This window comes from Ascaphus truei, chromosome 7 (assembly GCF_040206685.1).
Source record: "Ascaphus truei isolate aAscTru1 chromosome 7, aAscTru1.hap1, whole genome shotgun sequence".
In the NCBI taxonomy this organism is placed as follows: Eukaryota; Metazoa; Chordata; class Amphibia; order Anura; family Ascaphidae; genus Ascaphus; species Ascaphus truei.
This window is the reverse complement of record NC_134489.1, coordinates 38280339-38307935: the sequence shown is the minus strand read 5'-3', so window position 1 is coordinate 38307935 and position 27597 is coordinate 38280339. Positions and strand designations below refer to the sequence as shown.

General features: G+C 44.8%; 1 protein-coding gene across 2 annotated transcripts in view; it reads left to right on the top strand.

The window, feature by feature from the left end:
• Positions 1-5139: 5139 nt before the first annotated feature.
• LOC142499011 (sodium/potassium-transporting ATPase subunit alpha-2) overlaps positions 5140-27597 on the top strand; it is a 49986-nt gene continuing 27528 nt past the window's right edge. Inside the window, exons 1-7 of one of the 2 annotated variants that reach the window (XM_075607753.1) lie at positions 5140-5203; positions 6179-6236; positions 18529-18633; positions 19258-19317; positions 20163-20366; positions 22098-22211; positions 23130-23264. In XM_075607753.1, coding sequence (XP_075463868.1) covers positions 6225-6236; positions 18529-18633; positions 19258-19317; positions 20163-20366; positions 22098-22211; positions 23130-23264 — 630 coding nt within the window. In that variant the 5' untranslated portion in view covers positions 5140-5203; positions 6179-6224. Of the gene's footprint in view, positions 5204-5240; positions 5348-6178; positions 6237-18528; positions 18634-19257; positions 19318-20162; positions 20367-22097; positions 22212-23129; positions 23265-27597 lie in introns of those variants that run through there. The other variant, XM_075607754.1, reaches the window with a different exon arrangement.

The window sequence follows — 27597 nt, the reverse complement described above, 5'->3', positions numbered from 1 at the left end:
AGGGGTATACAGGAACATAGAATAACTGGGGGGTGGCACTGGTGAGAGGAAGGTAACATGTCAATGCCTTGTTCGGGGAGAAGCAGTGAGAAGGGATGTTACTCGCATGCTATTGGTTCCAAAAGAAAGCTGGCTTTCCTGTACAAGCAGGAAAAAGTAATGGGGTATACCAACTAGCCGGGGAAGGATGGGAACAGCTCAACTACGGCTGCGGCCCCGCTGGCGCTGACCACGCTCATGTTTGAGAGCGGTGACGTCACCAGCTCTCCAAGCATGAGTGCCGGGTGTCCTGGCTATTTTGGAAGCGCGCGCACGGGGGGTGGAAAGGGGGGGCGTTGCGGACAAATTGAGCGCGCTCGAAAGTTAATTTTTTTTGTTTAGCCAAGCTTGGGTGAGCGAGTGTGCACGCGCACGAGCGTGCGGGCATCGCATGAGCTGGGACTTACATATATAGATTTATGTAAGTAAAAGCGGCAAGCGCCGCCCGCTCAGCGCTAGCGGGGACGCAGCCTAACTGAGAAGTGCAGGTGGGTTGCCAGTGCAACAGGCTAGAAGCTATGGGAAGGCTACATGTGTAGCAATCGTACACTGAGGAGTAATGGCTGCCTCAGAACAGGGAAAACAAACATGCAGAGAGGTTCCAGGACAAGAGGTATTGTATTAAATGTACAACTCCCAGAATCCCATGCTTCTATCGAGCAAGCAGATCCGGGCAGAGATTATTCCAGGGATCTGTGCCAGTCCATAGACCAGTGATCATGATCCGCTGCTGTAAAGTGCTCCTGTTGCCCAATGTTTCATCATGCTGGGAACCGCTCAACTCCACATATTTCTCTGTCCGAGGTTGTGCCAACACCCACACTGCACACAGTGACCTGACCTTCACCACCTGCAGCTCGCAGCAGAGAACTGTTTGTTGTCACTGCTCAGGACGCATCAAAAGTTCGCAGCGTCCGACGGTGTCAAAGGTCACACGAGAACCGCAGGGAATCGATTCCCGGCTCCAATTAAAACTTACAAGGAACCAAAAACCGAATTAAGAAACCAAACAAAACAAAACAAAAAAAACCCCATCACAGGTCAGGTTTAATAATGCCAGGTATTTAGAGGGAGAAAAAGTTCATTAAAAGCAGATTGACATATCCCGGGGATAAGCTTCTGTACAGGTAGGGGGTACACAGGAAATAATAATGCTTTTGTTGTACCATGCTTTGAAATTCTCAGGTGGGCGGCTGGACAGAAGCACAAGGGCTGGGGAGACGGATTCTATCAAGAGTTATAGGGGAACGTAGAGATTGCTAGTCTACGCAAGTGTTCAGCAATGAAGGTGTTAAAGCAGCATTGTGAGTTGAATGTAGTGACCATTATGGAATGTATGTATTAGGCTTTGCCTATAGTGTCGCCGACGGCGACACGACGGGTGACGAAAGTTATGTTTCGTCGGTCGGCGGCATCGCGGGATTCCAGCAATTTGATTTGTTCAAGGGCCATCACGTGACGCGACGGCCCTTGAAAAATCAAATTTTGCCGGCGTCGGGTTTTCGCGACGGCGACGTTGCTCCGTCGCTTGTCGCCGTCGCGTGCACTATAAGCGCACGCGGCGGCAGCAATGTATTTGTTTTTGGGCGACATCACGTCGCCGTCGCCGTCACTATAAGCGCGGCCTTAAGCAGGCTCCATTAAAGCCATGTGCTTTGTCTTGTATGGTGTACAGGACTTTACCCTGTCGTCCATGCACCCAGTGTACGTAAGTATATGCGTACAGGGGACCATATTAGTGAAGAATACTGACAGCACAGACTCGGTGGGTAGACTAACATACAATAAATGGATATATCCAATACTCCAAAGAGTAACAATGATGCCTGCTTTTTACAGCAGTTGTAGAATAATCCCCCGCTTGGTACAATGTAACACTTGGTGCATATGGTCCGACGTGACATTTACAGAAGGGAGTTCAGGAAAATGAATGGGAATTAAGGGAAGGCAATAGACAATTCTTAGGCTGCGCTTATAGTGCTGGCGACAGCGACGCGACGTCGCGGCAAAACAAATGCATTGCCGCAGTCGCGTGCGCTTATAGTAAGCGCGACGCGACGGTTTGGTCACGATCGCTGGAAGTCATCTCTATTTGATTTTCCAGCGACCGTCGCGTCGCCGCCGCTGGCACTATAACCGTAACCTTAGGGTACTCGCCTCTGCTAATTATTTTATGTATTAGTCAGGTGTGCCACCTTGTCTGTAGCCGCGACCAGCGTCACAATTGAAGACCTGCAACCAACCTCACACTCATGACACACAAAGGTCAAAACAGTTGTCTGTGAGTGGGTGTCCTGGCCATGCATTTCTTTGACCCGGGCTTTGCTTTATAAGCTGTGTAAAAAAAGTAGGCATAAGATGAAAGGGAACCATGTGGCACACTATGAGCGCATGTCATTACCCAGAATCCTTGGCTGCAGTGGAAGCACTGTATGCTGTGTGATTATGGGGTAACAATACTAAAACAAACAAAAAGAAACCCCAATGACTGCACTTGTGTTGCCAATGTTGAAATGATGATACGATTAAAATAATTTTAATTCAAAAAGAACATAATAAAATAATGTTGTATAGAGGGATATGGTAATTATGTCCACGACCATTCCCTAATGACATGTACCAATTCCTGTTCAAAAGTCAGTTTTGAAAAGTTATGGTTATATGTGCCTCAAGCAGTCGGATGCCAAATATATAGATCCTACTCCTTAAACCCAGCTTAGTAAGCTAATAACCCCAGAGTAGATGGAGGTATAGAAGCTTAACGTAAGTATATAGTGTAAGGTGATTTGTCTAAAACATGGAATGATGAATATCGTATTGGTCATTCCATGCACTAATATATTCCCTAGAACTTAAACTGGGTTTTAACAGTCTTAAAAATAATAGGATCAAGTTGTTTTAACTCTCGGGCACAGATAAAAGACGGGGACGTATTTTATAGCCGCATAATTCGTCGCTATACGATCACCATATAGGCGTGGAGCTGGAGTTGATGTGAGATGCTGTTACCAATGACTAGACGTGTGCCTCAGTATCTAAACCAAACAAAGGAAAGAGGCATATAGTCCAACAGATATCTCTCCCTATGAAGCTAATGACACATGAATAACGTCAAATAGCCAAATGAATATACCACCTGTATATAGCTGAAAAAATGCTGGCTAATAAGGGACTTGCACCAAATGTGCACCTACGCCCCGAGGCGCGATTCAGCGACCGCATCCAGTTATAGCCTCTTAGCTAACTATTTATATGGATACCCCAATTTTAAAGGAGAGAAAATCAACTCTAAAGGAGCTGGCACAAAATGTGCACCTCTAAGCCCCGAGGCGCGGTTCAGCGACCGCATCCAGTTGGAGCCTCATATCTAGACTACAGTCATAATAAGGCAACTGCACACAGATAGTAATTCCTACATACTATATATCTATGTCAGCTGACGCGGGAGTCTTTCCCATCTTCCCCCTTTTCCCTTGATTTTGATTATGGGGTAATCAAGGTCTGGGGACCCGTCTGAGATGTGACGGTGACCATACATGTTGTTTTTCATTCGTTTATAAATCACAAGGGCCATGGGCCACATTTATTAAGCTGTGCTATTTTATATAACACCTTTGAGCACAGCTTTATAAAAAAGGGCCCAGTCAGGTGAATAGGATTTCATTTGTCTTATGGAGTGACACTGCTTACTAAAGGTGGCCCTTTATGACCCATTAACTTGAATAGGGCCAATACGGTGTCTTCAAGCAATGGCAGTGACTTATGGACTATGGCGCTATATGTCACTGGTTGTAAAACAGCAGTGATGTTAAGATTAAATGCTAATATATTTCAGGTTCGATGGTGTCCGTGCTCTGCTGTCTGGGATACACCTTTCCCCTTAGTATGATGAGCACCCACGCCTATTTCAGGGGATTGGGTGTACTGCCCTTGCAAGGGAAGTGTTAGGGAAGATTGAATTTACAATTGGCACCGTGTGAGATTCCCATCACCCCAACCCATGAGTGACAGTACCCTGTGTAACCCATCCAAGGACCAAATGAGGCTCTCTGAGTCAGTGTGCCAGGGCTTATCTATTCAGTGACACCGAACTCATAATTATAGGACCAGTCCACAAAATCTACACTGTGAGGGCGATCGCTTTGGGAAGTCATGCCACACTTTACTCAAAATATTTCCCTTTTTATTGGTTCTTTTACTTAGGTACCAACATCTTCAAATGCCACAATGTTTCGGGGGGGAGGAGTGTGGGGGGGGCACACCTCCCTTTATCAGGCATAATGAGTCAACCTGTGGTGTAACTTCCTGTAGCGATCGCCCTTACAAATAATTCATGGGAGAAGGAGCGGCTCAGTGAGTAAAAGACATTGACTGGCACCGAGTATGAAGCACCTGGTTCAATTCCCGGTGTCGGCTCCTTGTGACCTTGGGCAAGTCACTTTATCTCCCTGTGCCTCAGACACCAAAACATAGATTGTAAGCTCCACGGGGCAGGGACCTGTGCCTGCAAAATGTCTCTGAAAAGTGCTACGTAAAACTAGCAGCGCTATACAAGAACATGCTATTAATATTGGACGATTGCAGGTGAAACTGCTGAGACAGGGCACTGGGGCGGTTCAGCTTGGAAACCAAGATGGACGCCACCGCAACGAGCCCTTTTTCTCAATCTGGCTGAAACAGCTCAGCACTAAAATGGCGTGGCTGTGCGGTGTAATGGGACGTCTGACAACAGGAGAGGATAAAAAGAATAGCAAAACCGTGTTTAAAGGGACGATAAATACCTTTATCGGCACAAACTACCTGTAGTCACACAGCGCTGAACATTAATATCTTCAGCTACAAGACTGTGTACATGGAGCTTACAATTTAATTTTGCTGTTCAAGGTAGCGGGAGATAATGTGACTTGCCTAAAATTACAATGAGCTGACACTGCGATGTAAACCAGGCCCACCCACCCACTTCAAAGGCTGGGACGTGATCACTTGAATGCGCTTCTCCGGGAAAAAAAATGCAAATTTGCTGTTTTTACCCTCTGGGGAAAATGCTTCTTTTTTTTTTTCTAAAGCATGTGTTGAAATGCATTAATGTTATTTACCCAGCTGCAGAGAAGCGGCAGGGAGGTCTCGGCAAGGCAGCTACATCTGCACAAGGCCCAGGAGGCAGGTGAGCGATAGAGGGGGGGTAGAGAGACGTGGAAGAATAGAAGGGTACAACTGGTACGAAGGGAGGAGAGGAAGAGGAATGGAAGAGGATGGGGAGAACTAGCAAGGGAGAATGGAGAGAACTTGAAGAGAGGGTAGAGAGAAGGTAAGGAGAGAAGGTAGGAGGAGATGGAGGAGAGAAAAGAGACCAGCAGTGGTACCGAAAAAGGGGAACGAGAAAAAGGAAAAGAGGAAGATTGTGAATGAGAAGTGAAGGCACAGGAAGGAAGGATAGAAAAGGAGGTGGGAACAGAGAAGCGGGAATGGGATATATTTGGGAAGAATGAAAGAGAGGAAGGGAGAATGTAGCAGAGAGGAAGGGAGAATATAGCAGGCAGGAGGGAAAGGGCAGAAGAGGGAAAGAGAAAAATAGAGAAGAGGGGGGTGGTGGGAAGACAGATAGAAGAGAGAGGGAGAGAACACAGTGGTAGCCAAAAAAGGATGAGAGAAGAGAGGACATGAGAAAAGATTGACTGAGACGCGAGAGATGGAGCAGGCAAGAGATGTGATGGGGCGAGGGATGGAGCTGAGAAAAACAGGATACATTTAGAAATAAGGGCAGGGAGGGAGGGGGAGAAGCAAGGAGAGTGGAAGGAGGGAAAGAGAAAATTCAAAGTGACAGAGAGATAAAAGCGAGCGAGAGAGGGAGAGAGAAAGATAGAGGGACAAGAAGGGGAGGGCAGTTGCCTTTGGAAATCACCCCAGCCTTTGATGGACTGCTGCTGTGTCCAAACTTTTTTAGTTGGCAATTAAAGGGGGGCAGAAGGAGAGCATCAGATCCCCCAAGGGAGGGAGGAGCCTGTCCCCAAACCAGCTCCAGTTTCAACAAGTTGCTCCTCTCCACAGAAGGAGAAACACACAGAGGCATCTATTTAAAGAAAGAATTACTTGATTTCTATTTATTTCTGGAGTTTTTTTTTAATTTGATTTTTTTTAGGGCCCACTGACGGCGGTCTGGCAAATTCCACTGGAAGCGGATAAAGATGGGGAGAGGGGTAAGTACCGTATGAACACGAAAAAAATGTATATATACACATATATATATATATACACATATATGCACACACACATACTGTATACAGATATATACACATATACGTGCGCACACACACACATACCAACCATATACAGATATGTACACATAACGTACGTACACACATGTGGGCCTGATTCCAGCACACAGATGTAATACAATGTTTAACCAATTCAATTGCAATGTATTGTATTACAGGCCCATCTTGCACAGAGCATGTAGGAGAAAAAAATAAATATATATATATATATATACACACACACACACACACACACATATATATATATATATATATATATATATATATTTATATATTTATTATAATATGTAGAATTATACTGGTATCTTGTGGTGGAACCGAAGGGGTTAATTGCTTATTTGTATATCACTTTATTCAGGTCCCTGAAACTACACAGATAGTGGTCAGTACATTCCATTAGAGGTATATATAGTTAGTGACTGAATATATAATTGGTATACAGTATGTAGAATATTAGTTCTCGCGCAGATCTGGCGGTGATATTATTGCACCGATATAAACATGATACAAGGACGTTTGACATGAGCTTTCTTTCCGTACCACATACCGTCAGGAGTGACAATTACTATAGGTATATTAACTATGTCACAATATATTGGGATAGATTGGCAGGTGATGTGCATGTTTGATTGTATAGCGTCCTGACATATGTTTATTTATATATATTATTTATATATATTTTTAAAATTGATAATACCCCAATATCTACCACAGTAGAGACGCCCGCAACACATTGCAAAGCAAACCTCACCCCATCAATAAACACGAATAAACACCGGAGGGTTATTCCTCATGCTGGTTAATGCCTGCGGACGTGCGCTAACTCCCATACAGGCTGAGAGGAGGGGGACTCTGTCCGGCTGCGTTAACCTGTAACGGAGCTGGATTCATCGGGAAGTGGCTCTGAACTGTAAACCAAACCGGTTCATTAACACTGACAAGGCAAAGGGGAGGTCTAAACTGGAAGGAATTCAATATGTGGGCAAAAATGAGCTATGATGGGATTAAACTGGAAAGCTTTATATTGCAATATATAGTGTGATACTACCAGTGACATGGAGAGTGAGACGTCTTTAGGCTGGTGCTGAGTGTTACACACTTGAGGAATGGAGCTATGTGTGCATTACATCTACAGCTGTGTGTAAAACAAACCTGTAGAATGCTGGGTGTACAACACACTTGTATTATTCGGTGGGTACAACACACATGTAGAGTTCTGCATGAACAACACACAGTTAGAGTTCCGTGTATATACAACACCTGTAGAATGCTGTGTTTATAACATACATATAGAATTCTGTTTATATAACACACCTGTAATATTGTGTGTATAATACACCTGTAATATTGTGTGTGTATAATACACCTGTAATATTCTGTGTGTATAATACACATGTAATATTCTGTGTGTATAACACACCTGTAATATTTTGTGTGTATAATACACCTGTAATATTGTGTGTATATAACACACCTGTAATATTCTGTGTGTATAGCACACATGTAATATTCTGTGTATAGCACACCTGTAATATTCTGTATGTATAATAAACCTGTAATAATCTGTGTGTATAGCACTACTGTAATATTCTGTATGTATAATAAACCTGTAATATTCTGTGTGTATAATACACCTCTAATATTCTGTGTGTATTGCACACCTGTAATATTCTGTGTATAATACACCTGTAATATTCTGTGTGTATAATATACCTGTAATATTGTGTGTATATAACACACCAGTAATATTCTGTGTATATAGCACACCTGTAATATTCTGTGCGTATAATACACCTGTAATATTCTGTGTGTATAGCACACCTGTAATATTCTGTGTGTATAATACACCTGTAATATTGTGTGTATATAACACACCTGTAATATTCTGTGTATAGCACACCTGTAATATTCTTTGTGTATGATACACCTGTAATATTCTGTATGTATAATACACCTGTAATATTTTGTGTATAACACACCTGTAATATTCTGTGTGTATAATACACCTGTAATATTGTGCGTATATAACACACCTGTAATATTCTGTGTATAGCACACCTGTAATATTCTGTGTATGATACACCTGTAATATTCTGTATGTATAATACACCTGTAATATTTTGTGTATAACACACCTGTAATATTCTGTGTGTATAATACACCTGTAATATTGTGCGTATATAACACACCTGTAATATTCTGTGTTCTGTAGAATTATGTGTGTAGAACACACATAAAGAATGGGCACGTGTTTAATAGACGTTTGTAGAATTGTATCTATAATACACCTGCAGAAAGGACGTATGGGTCTAGAACTCACATCCCAAACTCCTGACCTGACTCTCATTGTGTTCAATTCACTGAAAGCTCTTGCAGGCTTATGTAAAAAACCACCATCCTATCTTCCAGTACCCATGTCCACCCTAGGACTGAGCGACGACGCCAACGCCTCACCCTCCAGCACTGATACTGTCTCTGACACATTCCTCCTTATGCTCCTGTTCAGTCCATGTGCTAACTCATCTCTTCTCTCAGGCCACGTCCCACCGCAACACTCCCCACTAATGGGATCATTCTATATATGACGAATATCCCTATAGACTTCAATAGGGATTTCCCGAAAGAATAGAACAGGATCCTAATCTGCACGTGACATCATAATGTCGTAATTTGTCCTTATTTGGTATGCCATTCTGTGTATGTAATATACATCACTATGTACCCCCATTGTACCGCGCTGCAGAATATGTTGGTGTTTTAAACATAAACTTTAATAATAATGTAATCCTCCTCCTAAAGTGTTACTAGCAGTGTTAGTCTAGGCGTGGCCTTCCGTGGGTTGCTTTGGGGATCCAGACATCACACAGGGGTATTTAAGGAGGAGAGATGGTTCTGGAAGGTGAGGTTCCAGGAGGACATGAGGAGGAGCCTCAGGGAGAGTAGATACCCAGGTTATTAAGGTGATAGAATAGACCAGCCCCCCCTACTTGATTATTCTATACAGGGACAGTAGCCTTGTGAGTTAGGATCCTTAGAGAAGGCTAAGGGAGTCCAAGATAAGTGCTAAGTATGAAACGGCATATGCTAGGGAGGCCTCGGTAACGAGGAGTCCCGGACACTGGCGGAATGGCTCTAACCACGGTTCTGCATATACATTCTTCTCAGGTTGAAGTGGCAGTAACCATAACGGTTAAAGGTATAGGGTTACGTGTAGAGGACTCGCTAGGATCCACAATGGGCCTAGTAATACCGACATAATGAGGAAAGAGGTTCCACAACTATTAGGAGAGGTGCCCCGTTTCTTATCACAGTAACGGAACAAGATTAGTACCTTCATCTAAGTGCTAGGAGTGGGACAGATGGAACAGAAGTATTCGTGTATGTTTTTATATAAAACTCTGTACAACAACATCAGTATGAGCGGTCCCTGAGTTGGGGACACGAATTAATGAGGGTTGTACTATAATAGTTCCTGGTGCCCATTATTTCACAACCATGCCACCTCATCGCCCAGCCGCCCGAACGCCGGCACCATGAGTCACGGTAAACCATACAGAGTTGCCAAATATACACACCACACCGATGCAACCTCCCTGCAAAGCCGGACAGGGAGAGTTACAATAACAATGTGCCAGACAACAGCAGCCATTCCCGGCACTGTGTAAACTTTGCCCTTATCCGCTCTCCACTTCCGGAGAACTTTTCTTTCGTCTTGCGACTGCATCAAATGTACAAGAAAAGACAGAAATACCCGATGCTACATCCAATGTGACAAATGAGATACATAGTTACATACTTCAGTGTTAGTATTCTCATGAGTAAGGGTCATTTAGTTAAACCCTTTGACCAAAGCGTTATAAGCCTGCAGCCACGTCACGGCATGACCAGTGTGCAGCCACGTCACGGCATGACTAGTATGCAGCCACGTCACGGCATGACCAGTATGCAGCCACGTCACGGCATGACCAGTATGCAGCCACGTCACGGCACGACCAGTATGCATCCACGTGACGGCACGACCAGTATGCAGCCACGTCACGGCATTACCAGTATGCAGCTACGTCACGACCAGTATGCAGCCACGTCACGGCATGACCAGTATGCAGTCACGTCACGGCATGACCAGTATGCAGCCACGTCACGGCATGACCAGTATGCAGCCACGTCACGGCATGACCAGTATGCTGCCACGTCACGGCATGACCAGTATGCAGCCACGTCACGGCATGACCAGTATGCAGCCACGGCACGGCATGACCAGTATGCAGCCACGTCACGGCATAACCAGTATGCAGCCACGTCACGGCATGACCAGTATGCAGCCACGTCACGGCATGACCAGTATGCAGCCACGTGATGGCATGACCAGTATGCAGCCACGTCACGGCATGACCAGTATGCAGCCACGTCACGGCATGACCAGTATGCAGCCACGTCACGGCATGACCAGTATGCAGCCACGTCACGGCATGACCGGTATGCAGCCACGTCACAGCATGACCAGCATGCAGCCACGTCACGACATGACCAGTATGCAGCCACGGCACGGCATGACCAGTATGCAGCCACGTCACGGCATGACCAGTATGCAGCCACGTCACGGCATGACCAGTATGCAGCCACGTCACGGCATGACCACTATGCAGCCACGTCACGGCATAACCAGTATGCAGCCACGTCACGGCATGACCAGTATGCAGCCACGTCACGGCATGACCAGTATGCAGCCACGTGATGGCATGACCAGTATGCAGCCACGTCACGGCATGACCAGTATGCAGCCACGTCACGGCATGACCAGTATGCAGCCACGTCACGGCATGACCGGTATGCAGCCACGTCACGGCATGACCGGTATGCAGGTCCTAACACTGCCTGTGAGTATTCTCATGTACCTCTGCTGGAGGGAGAATGGTCTCAGGGGACCTGTCCTGCACAGGAACATGGAAAAACCGGCTGCTTAAAAAGTGGGGAGCGGTGAGCTTAAACCCATAGAGGAGGGGCCACCAACCTCCAACCAACTGATACCAGTTGAAAATGAATGAACACACAATCCCAGCAAGCTCTAACCCCAGAATATATATATATATATGGACGGGAAAGATGTCTTCACAGCATGTACAATAGCTAGGGCCAGGGGTAGCCAACTCCAGTCCTCAAGAGCTACCAGCAGGTCAGGTGTTCAGGATATCCCTGCTTCAGCACAGGTGGCTCAATCAGTGGCTCAGACTAAGGCTGGGCCACTGATTGAGCCACCTGTGCTGAAGCAGGGATATCCTGAAAACTTGACCTGATGGTAGCTCTTGAGGACTGGAGTTGCCCACCCCTGTGCAAACAATTGATAGAAGATAAGGACACATTTTCTTTCCCGGTTTCAAGCCGAGCAAAAATGATCTTCATGAAGATTTAAAAAATATATATATAAACATAATGGATAAAACAGGTGGCGAGAGACGGTTCTCACGGCAAACCCCACAAAAACAAATAAACGCACACAGCTCGTCCAAATCCCAGAGAGGTTACTTTCCCATGGAATACGCTGCTCAGACGCGTGTGTCCTGGGGGGATGTGGGGAGAAGGGGAAAAGGGGTGTGCAAACCCGCGGACCCCTACTCTTTTATTTCCACTTTATCATTTCACTTCTTAAAAAAAATAGAGATTTATTTGACACTCTCCCGGCAGATGAAGGAGATTGTAAAGTCCCCGGGAAGTTTCCGCTCCGCACAAAGCTGACCCATAATGCAAAATAGTGAGATTTGGGTGTTCTAGATTAAAAAATATATATATATTTCTAATGTAATAAGTCTGATAGAGTCTGCCTTCCACGGAGCGAGACTCCCTTATAATGAATAGGACTGCATTATAATGTGTGAGTCTGCTTTCTGACTGAGTGAGACTCCCTTATAATGAATAGGACTGCATTATAATGTGTGAGTCTGCGTTCCACGGAGCGAGACTCCCTTATAATGAATAGGACTAAATTATAATGTGTGAGTCTGCGTTCCACGGAGCGAGACTCCCTTATAATGAATAGGACTGCATTATAATGTGTGAGTCTGCGTTCCACGGAGCGAGACTCCCTTATAATGAATAGGACGGCATTATAATGTGTGAGTCTGCTTTCTCACTGAGTGAGACTCCCTTATAATGAATAGGACTGCATTATAATGTGTGAGTCTGCTTTCTCACTGAGTGAGACTCCCTTATAATGAATAGGACTGCATTATAATGTGTGAGTCTGCGTTCCACGGAGTGAGACTCCCTTATAATGAATAGGACGGCATTATAATGTGCGAGTCTGCTTTCTCACTGAGTGAGACTCCCTTATAATGAATAGGACTAAATTATAATGTGTGAGTCTGCGTTCCACGGAGTGAGACTCCCTTATAATGAATAGGACTGCATTATAATGTGTGAGTCTGCTTTCTCACTGAGTAAGACTCCCTTATAATGAATAGGACTGCATTATAATGTGTGAGTCTGCGTTCCACGGAGTGAGACTCCCTTATAATGAATAGGACTGCATTATAATGTGTGAGTCTGCTTTCTCACTGAGTGAGACTCCCTTATAATGAATAGGATGGCATTATAATGTGTGAGCCTGCGTTCCACGGAGTGAGACTCCCTTATAATGAATAGGACTGCATTATAATGTGCGAGTATGATTTCTCACTGAGTGAGACGCCCTTATAATGAAACCTCTGCTTGATTAGATTTATTTATTTATAAAATATTTTACCAGGAAGTAATACATTGAGAGTTACCTCTCGTTTTCAAGTATGTCCTGGGCACAGAGTAAAACAAATAGTACATGGTTACAAGTACAGTTACATAAATGAACAGGGTATACATTATATACAAGACATTGCATGCACAGTTAAAGAAAATATATATTATGAGCGTATGAAACAGTTACAGACCAGATAGATGGTATTCCAGTGAGAAGGATTGGCTGCTAATTAGTGATTGCCTTCTAATAACTAGGACTGCATTCTAATGAGTGAGACTGCCTTCTAATAACTAGGACTGCATTCTAATGAGTGAGACTGCCTTCTAATAACTAGGACTGCATTCTAATGAGTGAGACTGCCTTCTAAGGCTACGTCCCCAGTGGTCACGGCTGAACACGCGCCTGAGCGTCTGGGGGCGCGTGCGCCTATTTCAGCTGCGACCTGTGGTCTGCGGATGAGCTTTCAGAGCACGAGATCTGACGGGGTGGGGGAAAGGGTGCTGCCGTAACGTGGCCAGCGCTCCGTCGCTAAATGTGGTCGTGCATCGCGCATTGTGCCGGGACGGTGCAGGCAGCTACTGGGGCCGGCCAGAGAGGGCCGTACCTTGTGTGCACCGCGCACGCCGTCACGCTCACAGCCGCGGCCACTGGGGACCTAGCCTTATTAATAGAACTGCGTTATAATGAGTGAGACGGCCTTCTCCTGAATTCCGTACCCCGCACCATCAGACATTCAAAAACTCTATGAAAATTCACCTTTTTAAGGAAGCCTTTCTGGAATATCCCTATCATCCCCCCACCCCACCCCCATTGGGACCAGCTGTGCGGGTGGACCAAACACCATGCTATCCAACACCGCCTGACATCCACATCCCTAAACCTCAATAGATCCAGCTGTGCAGCTGGACCATCCTCCACCGTGAGACATACTCCATCCCACCATGAGCAGCCACTTTACCTTTTGTTTCATCAATGCCCCTTATTCCCTCTAGAGTGTAAGCTCTCAGGATCAGGGCCTCATTACCTCTCTGTATCTGTCACTCTGTACCCCCATTGTACCGCGCTGTGGAATATGTTGGCGCTTTAAAAATAAACGTAATGAGTGAGACTGCCATCTAATGAGTGAGACTGCACTCTAATGAGTGAGACTGCCCTCTAATGAGTGAGACTGCCCTCTAATGAGTGAGACTGCCCTCTAATGAGTGAGACTGCCATATAATGAGTGAAAATATATAGAAAAAAATGTTGTATGGTGCTCTATAGAAAAAGCAATACTAAAAAATAATAAGCTTCATATTTGGAAAATTAACCCATTTTGTAGGTATAAAAGATGGTCCCAATTGGTCTATGACTGGTAAACTATAATCCCACGTAGCACGGTAGTAAGGATATAATGATAGACACCTGCCGGTGACCAGTACTAATAAACATCCAATTCTATGGAACAAGATAACATGAATAATGTCCAAAAATTATATAGGTCAACTGGAATAAACTCACATGGGATGAATGTCCACGATATGCAGTAAGTCCAATGTATCCAGCGATCCAAGGGTTAAGTGTGCCTCCGCCTGTAGGTAAACACGATGAAGGAAGGAGAGAGAAAACGGAGCACTACGTCCAGTGCTGGCAAAGCCAGAAAATAACAACAAGGATGCGTTCCCACAATGAAAATTAAAGCTGATTTAATGGATCAAAAACAAACAATAAACAAACCAACGCATTTCGTTATCACCTTGATAAAGGGCTATTTATAGTCCGAAACGCGTTGGTGTGTTTGTTTGTTTTTGATCCATTAAATCAGCTTTAATTTTCATTGTGGGAACGCATCCTTGTTGTTATTTTCTGGCTTTGCCAGCCCTGGACGTAGTGCTCCGTTTTTTCTCTCATTCCTTGTATTGTATTGTATGTCTTTATTTATGTAGCGCCATTAGTGTACATAGCGCTTCACAGCAGTAATACACGTGGTAATCAAATAAATAACAGATAATATAAATAACAGATCATGGGAATAAGTGCTTCAGACATAAAAGTAACATTTCGGAAGAGGAGTCCCTGCCCCGAGGAGCTTACAGTCTAATTGGTAGGTAGGGAGAACGTACAGAGACAGTAGGAGGGAGTTCTGGTAAGTGCGTCTGCAGGGGGCCAAGCTTTATGTATCATGTGTTCAGAATATCCACAGTGCTATTCATATGCTTCTTTAAGCAAGTGTGTCTTAAGGTGGGTCTTAAAGGTGGATAGAGAGGGTGCTAGTCGGGTACTGAGGGGAAGGGCATTCCAGAGGTGTGGGGCAGTCAGTGAAAAAGGTTTAAGGCGGGAGAGGGCTCATCATCATCTAATGAGTGAGACTGCCCTCTAATGAGTGAGACTGCCCTCTAATGAGTGAGACTGCCCTCTAATGAGTGAGACTGCCATCTAATGAGTGAGACTGCCCTCTAATGAGTAAGACTGCCATCTAATGAGTGAGACTACCCTCTAATGAGTAAGACTGCCCTCTAATGAGTGAGTCTGCCCTCTAATGAGTGAGACTGCCATCTAATGAGTGAGACTGCCATCTAATGAGTAAGACTGCCCTCTAGTGAGTAAGACTGCCATCTAATGAGTAAGACTGCCCTCTAGTGAGTAAGACTGCCATCTAATGAGTGAGACTGCCCTCTAATGAGTAAGACTGCCCTCTAATGAGTAAGACTGCCCTCTAATGAGTAGGACTGCCCTCTAATGAGTGAGACTGTCCTCTAATGAGTGAGACTGCCCTCTAATGAGTGAGACTGCCCTCTAATGAGTGAGACTGCCCTCTAATGAGTGAGACTGCCATCTAATGAGTGAGACTGCCATCTAATGAGTGAGACTGCCCTCTAATGAGTGAGACTGCCCTCTAATGAGTGAGACTGCCCTCTAATGAGTGAGACTGCCCTCTAATGAGTAAGACTGCCCTCTAATGAGAGACTGCCCACTAATGAGTAAGACTGCCCTCCAATGGGAGAGACTGCCATCTAATGAGAGAGACTGCAATCTAATGAGTGAGAGTGCCATCTAATGAGTGAGACTGCCTTCTGAGTGAGACTGCCTTCTAATGAGTGAGACTGCCCTCTAATGAGTGAGACTGCTCTCTAATGAGTAAGACGGCCCTCTAATGAGAGACTGCCCTCTAATGAGTAAGACTGCCCTCTAATGAGTGAGACTGCCCTCTAATGAGTGAGACTGTCCTCTAATCAGTGAGACTGCCCTCTATGAGTGAGACTGCCCTCTAATGAGTGAGACTGCCCTCTAATAAGCGAGACTGCCCTCTAATGAGCGAGACTGCCCTCTAATAAGTGAGACTGCCCTCTAATGAGAGAGAATGCCCTCTAATGAGTAAGACTGCCCTCTAATGAGTGAGACTGCCTTCTAATGAGTATGACTGCCCTCTAATGAGTGAGACTGCCCTCTAATGAGCGAGACTGCCCTCTAATGAGCGAGACTGCCCTCTGAGTAAAACTGCCCTCTAATGAGTGAGACTGCCCTCTATTAAGTGAGACTGCCCTCTAATGAGTGAGACTGCCCTCTAATGAGTGAGACTGCCATCGTATGAGTGAGACTGCCATCGTATGAGAGAGACTGCCCTCTAATGAGAAAGACTGCCTGATGAATAGGACTGCATTCTAATGAGTGAAGTTGGCTTCTGAGGAATAGGACTGCATTCTAATGAGTGAGACTGTGTTCTAATGCGGCTGCCTTGTGCTAATGAGGCACTATGCTATTTAATACTGCCTGCAATATATATGAATAATATGCATGTAGAAACTAAATACATATTACAACCTGAAACAAACGAAAGAAGTAGCACCAGTAAGTGTATATTACTAAAAATTAAAGTGAAAAGGAAATGTGATAATGGTGAAAATGTGATAAAAAAATATATAATAATAATATATATACACACAATCAATAAATATGTGCAATTAGTGTCACATAGATGCAATTAATACACAATAAACTATTACAATGCTAAATAAAGAGAAATATATATAGAACCCATCCAAGTGATAAAGTCCAGAAAGGTGTTGAATAGTTATATCTAGTTGGAGGGGCTATTCAGGCTGCTCTCAATAGGATGAACCACATCTAGTAGAACCTAGAGGAAAAAAAAGAGGAGAGAGCGCACGCCCCATAGCGTAAAAAGATAACATTTATTGGATGGTAGGCGAGGGAGGGAGGGAGAGGAATCGCACTCACAAGATTCAATAAAATAATAAGCAGTTGTGAAATTCAATATCACCGCCAATCCGGTATGTCCACCGCCAATCCGGTATGTCCACGGTATGTCCACTGCGTAGTCCACAAGGGAGATCTTGATCTGCAAATGCAGTGAATGATAGACGGCTGGATAACAAGAAGCGACTTCAAAGAGAAAGTCGCCCGTGTGCGACGAAACGCGTCAGGGACGTCATTACGCTACGACATTACATCATCACGCAAGTGCGCGGTCAGGTCGGATCGCGATTGAAGTTTATGCAGACCTTGTGACATCCAGGATCCCTTGGAGGCACATAACGGAGCTGTCGTGAGTTCGTAGAGGGGTCGCTTCTTGTTATCCAGCCGTCTATCATTCACTGCATGAGCAGATCAGGATCTCCCTTGTGGACTATGCATTTGGACTGCTGTGGACACACCGGATTGGCGGTGATATTGAATTTCACAACTGCTTATTATTTTATTGAATCTTGTGAGTGCGATTCCCTCAGCCCCCTTTCCCCTCCCTCCCCTACCATCCAATAAATGTTATCTTTTTACGCTATGGGGCGTGCGCTCTCTCCTCTTTTTCCCCCTCTATATATTACAACCTGGTAATAATCTACAGGATCACTGAGGCTATTTGTGCCTATTTCCGCCAGGATTCTCTGTAGATTCTGATAATCTTTCTTGTGGCCACAGTACTGGCCCAATGGCTTCAGATTTCCAACATTAAACTTTCCAGACCTTCGCTTGCGCAATATCAGTCAATAAAGGTACCACAACCTACAAAAACGTCATTTTTTTGCGTCTGCAAAACTATTTTATCCACTTCCATGTGTTACAGTTTATGGGAGTTGCCCAATAAATTTAAATAGTGCAGATCGGGGCATATGTCACCGAAATGGTAGTTGAAGTCAATGGACGTCTCTATGCGATAGTGCCCCGATCCAGTGGCGTAGGTAGACATAGGCGGGCCCCCAGGCAAACTTTTTCTATTGCGTTGGCCGCGGCAAACTCCGATCACGCACGAGTGACCGGAAAATGACTATTGGGCATGCACACAAGCAGCAGGCAAGTGCCAGTCATGTGTGCGCTGTTGGCAAGCACTTTTTGCGCATGCGCAGTTGTCAATTATGCCTGGACAAATATGGATTGGTCACCGTAGAGAACGGCCTCCAAGAGCGCGGGCAGCTCAGGCTATAGCTACTATCCCCATTTAATTAATAACCCCCTATAAAGCTGTGCCTGCTTTTCATTTCTTTGGGCTAGAAAGGACGGGAGTATTCGCCAGCGGCGACCAACGCAGACAATGGCGGAGGCAAGAAGAAGCAGAAAGAGAAGGAGATGGACGAGCTGAAGAAGGAAGTGACCATGGTGAGAATAAGACTAACACATGGGAATGGTCAAAGGCAGAGGGACAAAAATATCGTCATCTCCTATGCAGCCTGGGTCCCTAGACTGCTCATCAACTGGTGCAACAGCCCTGCTAGGGAACCGGAGCGGATGTATCAAAGGAAAAACTCCAACTGCTCCCACTGGGACTCCTTTTCTTTGATAAATCCGGTGTTGTTTCGTGCTCACGTTTTACCCTAGTTTTGTCAGCCGGGAAGTCTTTAGTAAATAACCCCCAACGTGTCCTTCTTATTTCTCATTGTTTCATGGGTATTGCCGTGGAAAATCGCCATTATTACAAGTATAAGTAGCTCAGTGACAGCTGGGAGTATATGTCTTCCATTATAGTGGTGATACATTCAGTTTGAGGGGTTAGCACACACGTGCATCTGGGGGGCCCTTCCAAACGGAGGTTCTAAAACCTGATGTTTCCATTTTGAACCCTTTCAAGTGATGCAATGTTGGCCCCTTTGGCATGAAAAGGGTTAAGAAGTTATTATTATTATTATTATTATTAATAAGAAGAGCAGCTATAATGGGGTTATCAGAACATCAATGAACTATGTGTAGCCTTTTCTTTGACTGCTCTCTCTTGCATTCGGACAGGATGATCACAAACTCTCTCTGGAGGACGTGGCACGAAAATATGGAACAGATCTTACAAAGGTATAGATTACATACAGATGTAAATGGCCTATAACATTCCCCTATAGTTTGCTTTAAAAAGCTGCAGTCCAAGCAATATCCTGCATGTGTGTGTGTGTGTGTGTTTTTTTTAAATAAATCAGTTCTGTACTATGAGAAAATACTTGTAGCATTTGTTATTTAAAAAAAAAAAAAATCATTAAATACATTTTTAATGTGTTATAATGTAACAAGCATTTTTGTTTCTATAGAAACCATTTACAAAGTCACACCCCCTTCCCCTTCTGAGATAGTCTCTGGCTCTTGAGCCCTGCCCTCTCTCTAGCAGTGCACCAATTGTATCTAGTAACTGCCTGGTCACATGATCTTCCACACAGAACTTTGCATCGTGGGTATTGATTTGCCGCAACAAACGAATTAAATAACTCAGAGCAAAGCGATTGATTACAGGAGAACGGATTGCTCTGCGACGTAGCTAATCACTTGTCAGTGTGCAGATTGTATTGATGCACAGATTGAATGGGGGGTGGGGGGGGGGGGGAAATGGCAGCTTGAACTGCAGCTTTAAAGGATAAGAAAACATTAGCAGCTTTAAAAGGGTTCTGCGTAATGTTTTACTTCAGCTTATCAGGTCCCATGCTAACAGCATTCCCAGAGGAACCTTAGACATGGACTGCGGGTTTTTGTTTATAAAGATCTTAAGTCGCATGGTAAACACACGAGATTAATGAGTGGAAGGTGAATATCTGGTTGTTACATCTGGCGAGACCAAGGCACTAAACCTGCACATCCGGACAGTGTGATATAGTAGCATATTAGTGTTATCATGGTTGTTCCTCTGTGGATTCTCTCTTTCCTGTGGATAGGGTTTGACAAATGTCCGTGCAGCAGAGATACTAGCTCAGGATGGACCCAATGCTCTCACCCCTCCGCCCACCACCCCAGAGTGGGTGAAGTTCTGTCGCCAGCTCTTTGGAGGGTTCTCCATCCTCCTCTGGATTGGGGCCATTCTCTGCTTCCTGGCCTATGGCATACAAATAGCCATGGAGGATGAGCCAATCAATGACAATGTAAGTACAATACAATGTATCCAAAGCAAGGCAGCCATTGCAACAGTGCAACAAGTCATTACAATGTGAAGTTGGATTAGGTCCAGATTATTACATTGCAGTCTATTTTATTATACAATTCAGATATTTGAGTGACAATCTTATAACCAGCCTGTTCATACTATCTGCAATAACAATTTCCGGTCATTGAATACTCTGGAGCCTGGAGGCATCTGCTTACAAATCCATAGGCTTTCTACCATTGTTAATGCTGCAGACCAAGCAATATCCTACATGTGTGTTTTTTTTATAAATCAGTTCTGTACTATGTGAAATTACTTGTAGCATTTTTTAAACAACTCTGAATGACATTTTAATGTATTATAATGTAACAAGCATTTTTTGTTTCTATAACAACCATTTACAAAGTCACATCCCCTTCATCTTCTGAAACAGGCTCTGGCACACCCCTTTCTGAGCCCTGCCCTCTCTCTAGCAGTGCACCAATTGTATCTAGTGACTTCCTGGTCACATGATCTTCCCCAGAGAACTTTGCATCTTTGATCCTCTTCTGCTGCACTGGCAGCCATTTAGTGAACCCCCGATCCGAATCTTCACTGATCGATCACAGGAGAACGGATCAATTGGCAGCTTAGCTAATTACTTATCATTGTGTGGATTGTATTGATGCACATATTAAGGGGGGGGGGGAAGCGTCAGCTTGGACTGGTGCTTTAAAATACAGTTTCTTCTCATAGACACAATAGGAAGAAAGTCTCTGTGAGAATTGTCTATTCCAGGGATGCGCAAACTTGGGTCCGCAAAATTTTATAGGGGGGGGAGGACGCGGTGGATGCAGAGGCCCCACGGTCTTCGCCAAGGCATTTTAATTAAACGCCGCGTAATCGCTTGAGTCCTCTGCAATGTCTTCTACTTCACTTACCTTGTCTTCGGCGACGCGTCGCCATGGCAATGCAGCGTCAAATGACGCTGCGGGATCATCTGACGTGACGTCACATGACCCGCGGCATCATTTCATGCTGGTTCTTATGAAAGTGGGGGGCGCAAGCGCCGGGCTGGTGGGCAGGAGGGCGCAGCGCCCACAAACTTTGCGCACCCCTGGTCTATTCTATCATTTCTAATGGGAAGTATGAAGAGAAAAGAAAAACAAAAATCAAGAATAATTCCAGTGTGCTTCAATTTTCTCTTTTTCACTCAAATAAAAGTCAGTGGCTAAGGCTTCATGGAAATCTAGACCATCAAGTATATATATATTTACAACTCAAATTTGATGGAGGTTTTCATGAGGATTGAACACAAATTTGGGGTGGGGGGTGCAGAAAATAAGAGCGGGATAAGGAAGGGGGCATCATGGTTTTTTACATTTAAGGTACAGAATACAGAAACTGGAAGGAGCATACAATTTTGAATACATTCTACAGTGAGGGCGAAAACAAAGGGGGAGACAAGGGGTGTGTGGCGCCCGAGTAGGGGCTTGGTATTGTACAATGCGCGTTTCATGTACATTTTAAAGAAATAGAGACATATTGAAAAGATTTTCCTTTCCGTCCATAAATCGAGATGTATTTAAATCTTTGTTCGTGTCAATATAATGCAATTCCCGGCTCCCATGAATCACTATTGCCTCTCCCCCTCTCTCCCATCCTTCCCAAGTGTCTAACTCTTTCCGGGCACCCCGTGCCCTAACGTTTTTACCCTGCCCGCGCTGAGGTCTGTGTGTGCCTTTTCCAGCTGTACCTGGGGGTGGTTCTGGCCGCTGTGGTTATTGTGACCGGATGTTTCTCCTACTACCAAGAAGCAAAAAGCTCCAAAATCATGGACTCCTTCAAGAACATGGTGCCCCAGGTATGGACGTCATGTAATTAAGACGACGAGCAGTGGAAGTAGCCGCCCAGCAGCAAAAACACAAAACGCTTTGCTTGCGTCTGCACTGAATTGAATGAACTTGTTAAACAAGACGAGTCTTACATTGGACACAGAGCTTTAGTTTGTGGAGTTTACATCAAGTCAGACTGGGCTGAGGATTTTAACGCGCATGCAAAATAATTTAAAATATATATATTTCATCATAATATGTGCGTCTGGTGACTCCCCTGTAAGCGCTCCCCCCAAATCACACGCATGGGGGGAAAGCGCCAAACGTTACTTCGTTAAGATGATGCTTAAAGCGGCAATCCGGGCCATTTTTTCTCCCCGTTATTATTATTTTCTTACATCGGATTGAAGCAGGGGGTGTCAGAAGCTGAACCCCATTCATTTCAGATCCCGGGACCCCCTGTTTCCCCAGATACTTGCCACCACCGGGGGCGCCAGTAGCAGCTCCACTCGCTACCAGGGTCACATTAGAGTTTCAAAACCTGCGGGCCAATAGGAAGCCGTGATGTCATCAGGTGCGGCTTCCTATTGGCCCACGTGACGCGGGAGCTTTAAACTTTAAACCCCAGCGAGCTCAGCTGGAGCGGCTACCGGCACCCACTTTGGAGGTAAGTATCTCCAGAAGCAGGGGGTTCCCGGAACTAAACTTAATGGGGTTCAGCTCCGGAGACCCCCTGCTTCAAGCCTGGTATAAGAAAATGTGGGGAAGAAATGTAAAACAGCAGGAATTGCTCCTTTTAAAGATGCTTTTCCAAAATGTCTGCGTCAACTTTGTGCCAAAGAGGAGTATGTGAACATGCAAAGTGCAAAGCGATGTTTAAACAGCACGTGAGGGAAGGGGACCTCTAATCTCAAGTGGTTGTCTGCCTTCCATGGTGAAATCTCCAGCAAGCGCTTGTGATTCGCGAGGGAGAGAAGCTTCAGATCAATGCGGAGGATGTGGTAGTTGGGGACCTGGTGGAGATTAAGGGAGGAGATCGAGTACCTGCGGATGTCAGAATCACCTCGTCGTCCGGCTGCAAGGTGAGCGCACCCCCCCCTTCCCCCCACTATTGTAGCAACACGAACTCTGACGGTGGATAACCAGCCACTTGGTCCTTTCACTAACATACCTCTATGTTTCATTGCATTTGCTACATACAGTACTAACGTACCTTTCTAATGTACTGTTTTGCTACATATCCTAACGCAAGGGTGCACAAAGTTTTTCATCTGCGCCTGCTGCCTTTGGGGAACAGTTTGCGCACCCCAGTTATAATTTACTTCTTCAGTGTATTGCAATGCTATATATGTTGCTATATATGTTACTAATGTACTTCAGTGTATTGCATTGTTCTTAATTGTATTGCAATATATGTCACTAATATACTTCTTCAGTGTTTTGTATTTTTAAATATATATGTTACTAAAATACTTCAGTGCATTGCATTGATATATATGTTACTAATATACTTCTTCAGTGTTTTGTGTGTGTATATATATATATACACACATATATATATATACATATATATATATATATATATATATATATATATATATATATATATATATATATATATATTGTGACAAACGGCTTACTCCGGGGCTCCGTCGTTTGTCCGGGACTGTTTAGAACACGGTCTTTTAGGGTAGATTAAATGATGAGGCGTCACGTACTGTTCCTTTAAACAGGCTATGCCTGGTTTATTCAGTCCCAGGCACTGAGACTGCCACAGTGCATACAACAGAAAACAGATCAAAACAAAAGCTGCTCACCTGAGCGATAACTTAACTTAGATATCCCTGACTCAGGGTTGGAAGTGGCTTTTCCACTCCCAACATCAAAACACGGTACTTTTGCAGTCTTACACAAATGAACATAAAGATTGAACCTGTTTGGGGAAGAGGCTTCTCCCCTCTGTAGTTCAGCAGCCTTCCAGCCTCCTGGCTCTTGTGGGGAGACCAGAGCAAACAGGAAATCAGTCTTTCATACCTGATTCCTAATTAGCATGACAGGTGACAGAAATCAGGCAGCAGACAAACTCTGGTCTGGATCTCTCATCCCTCAGTTCCAGCGCTTGCCAAACTGTGGGATGGAGTGTATGTATTATAAGGCTGCACTCCCAGGCCAAACAGGATAGAAACTGTCTAGTATCCTGGGAGCCCTATATACGGAATTTATTACCATCCCCTGGTTTCTGTCACATATCCTCCCCCCCAGCTCAGACCTCGAGGGATGAGCGACCATGGATATTAGGGAGTGCATCCTTGACAACCCGTCAGCATTGCCATGTTTGTGCCCTGACCTGTGTTCCACAGAAAATTTAAAGGGTTGTAGGCTTAGGAACCACCTGGTCACTCTAGCATTCTTTTCCCTGTTTTGACACATCCAGGTAAGGGGTGCATGATCTGTGACCAACCGGAATTTTCTCCCCAACAGGTAGTATTTGAGCGTCTCTACAGCCCACTTTATTGCGAGACACTCTTTCTCTACTATGGAGTAATTTTTCTCCTGGGGATTTAGTTTCCTACTTAAATAAAGGATGGGGTGCTCCTCACCTTGAGACTCCTGGGAGAGTACCGCCCCCAGCCCTACCTCAGATGCGTCGGTTTGGACTACGAACTCTTTGGAGAAGTCAGGTGTGACCAACACTGGTTGGGCACAGAGAGCTTCTTTCAGGCTTCTAAAGGCCTGTTCGGTTTCGGGGGACCACTTTACCATTAGCGGTCCTCTTGCTTTTGTGAGGTCAGTTAGTGGGGTTGCCTTAGTTGCAAAATTGGGAATAAACCTTCTATAGTACCCAATTAACCCCAAAAAGGTCCTTACTTGTTTTTTTGTAACTGGCCTTGGCCAATTTTGTATCGCCTCCACTTTGAGTGTTTGGGGTTTGAGTAAACCTCTGCCAATAGAATATCCCAGATACTTGGCCTCCTCCAGACCAATAGTGCATTTAGCGGGGTTAGCAGTTAGTCCAGCAGACCGGACTGCGTCAAGCACAGCTTGGACCTTTGGAAGGTGGGATTGCCAATCTTCACTATGGATTACCACATCATCCAGGTAGGCGGCAGCATACCGAGCATGTGGTTTTAAAATTTTATCCATCATTCTTTGGATTGTGGCGGGAGCTCCATGTAAGCCAAAAGGCAACACCTTATACTGAAAGAGGCCGTCTGGGGTTGAGAAGGCTGTCTTTTCTTTTGCCCTTTCTGTGAGGGGAACCTGCCAGTACCCTTTTGTTAGGTCTAGGGTTGTGAGATATCGGGCTTTGCCCAGTCTCTCTACAAGTTCATCTACCCTGGGCATAGGATAAGTATCAAATTTTGACACCGCGTTTAGTTTCCGGTAGTCATTACAAAACCTTGTTGTACCATCTGGCTTTGGGACTAAGACTATAGGGCTGTTCCACCCACTTTGGGATTCCTCAATTACACCTAGTTTTAGCATTTTTTTAACCTCTAAACTTATAGCCTTTCTTTTGGCCTCTGGGATTCGGTACGGTTTAAGGTTAACTCGGACCCCCGGTTCAGAGACTAGGTCATGTTCAATTACGCTAGTTCTACCTGGCCGTATAGAGAAGATTTCTTTGTTTCTTTTCACTAAATTCTGAACCTCTCGTTTCTGATGAACAGACAGGGTTTCAGCTATGCTAACCTCTGGGTCAGTTTCTTGATTCTCTGACGGACCTGGGGGTACTAGGGTTAACAAGACTTCTCTATCTTTCCAGGGCTTGAGTAGGTTTATATGGTAAATTTGCTCAGGTTTCCTCCTACCTGGCTGTCTTACCTTATAATTTACTTCTCCCACTCTTTCCAAGACCTCATATGGCCCATGCCATTTAGCAAGGAATTTACTCTCCACGGTGGGAACCAGAACTAGTACCCTATCACCTGGAGAAAAAATTCTGACCCTAGCACCCTTATTATATGTATTCCTCTGTGCTTCTTGAGCTTTCTCCATGTGTTCCCTCACTATGGGTAGGACTGCAGCAATGCGGTCCTGCATCTGGGCAACATGCTCTATTACACTTCTGTAAGGGGTAACCTCGTGTTCCCAAGTCTCTTTGGCTATATCCAGTAAGCCCCTTGGGTGTCGGCCATACAATAGTTCAAACGGGGAGAAGCCAGTGGATGATTGGGGAACTTCCCTAATGGCAAATAACAGGTACGGTAACAAACAATCCCAGTTTTTCCCATCTTTATCAACCGCCCGCCGTAACATGCTCTTTAAGGTTTTATTGAACCTTTCCACTAAACCATCTGTTTGTGGATGATAGACTGAGGTTCTGAGATGCTTGATTTTTAATAGTTTACATAGCTCTTTCGTTACTTGGGACATAAATGGTGTTCCCTGGTCAGATAGAATCTCTTTAGGAATCCCGACCCGGGAAAACAGAACTACTAACTCTTTTGCTATGTTTTTAGCTGAGGTGCTACGTAGGGGAACTGCCTCCGGATATCGGGTGGCATAATCTAATATTACCAATATATGCTGATGTCCCCTAGCAGACTTTATTAGGGGTCCTACTAGATCCATAGCAATCCGGTCAAATGGTACCTCTATTATGGGAAGGGGTACCAATGGGCTGCGGTACGCCTTGAACGGGGCGGTGATCTGACATTCTGGGCATGAGGAACAATAATTCGTAATTTCTGCCAGAACCCCAGGCCAATAGAAGCTTCGGAGAACCTTTTCTTTTGTCTTTTCCACCCCTAGGTGTCCCCCCAATGGATGACTATGTGCGAGGTGTAATACTACGTTACGGAATGTCCGTGGTACCAACAATTGTTTAGTTGTAACTGATTTCCTTTTATCAACCCGATATACTAGGTCGTTCTCTACCTCGAAGTAGGGGTAAGCAAGTGACCTATCTGGTTGGCCAGGAGTACTATTCTGGTCCCGTATATTTCCCCTTGCTACCGCTAATGTGGGGTCCTCCCACTGGGCCTTCTTAAAACTCCCAGGACTGACCTCTATGTCAGCGAGGGTCTTATCCGGTTCTGGGGTGGTAAGTGTCTGCTCAACATCTTGATTTGGGGTATTCCCTACCAAAGTAGTGATGGGGAAGGGAATTTTACAGCACTCCTCCTTTTCCCCCTTCTTATTTGGGCCCTCGTCAACCTCCATTTCTGAAAAAGGGAAAGGATTTGTTTCTTCTAATACTTCATTATGGTCCGCTATTGAACTCTGGGCGCTATTCTGAGCGGGGGACCACATTTTTAGAAAATGGGGAAAGTCGGTCCCTATTAACACATCATGTGCCAGTTTGGGTACAATACCCACCTTGAAATCTAAAGAACCAAACTCTGTTTAAAAAAAAACATCAACAGTGGAATATTCATGATTATCCCCATGTATACAACAAATTGCCACTCT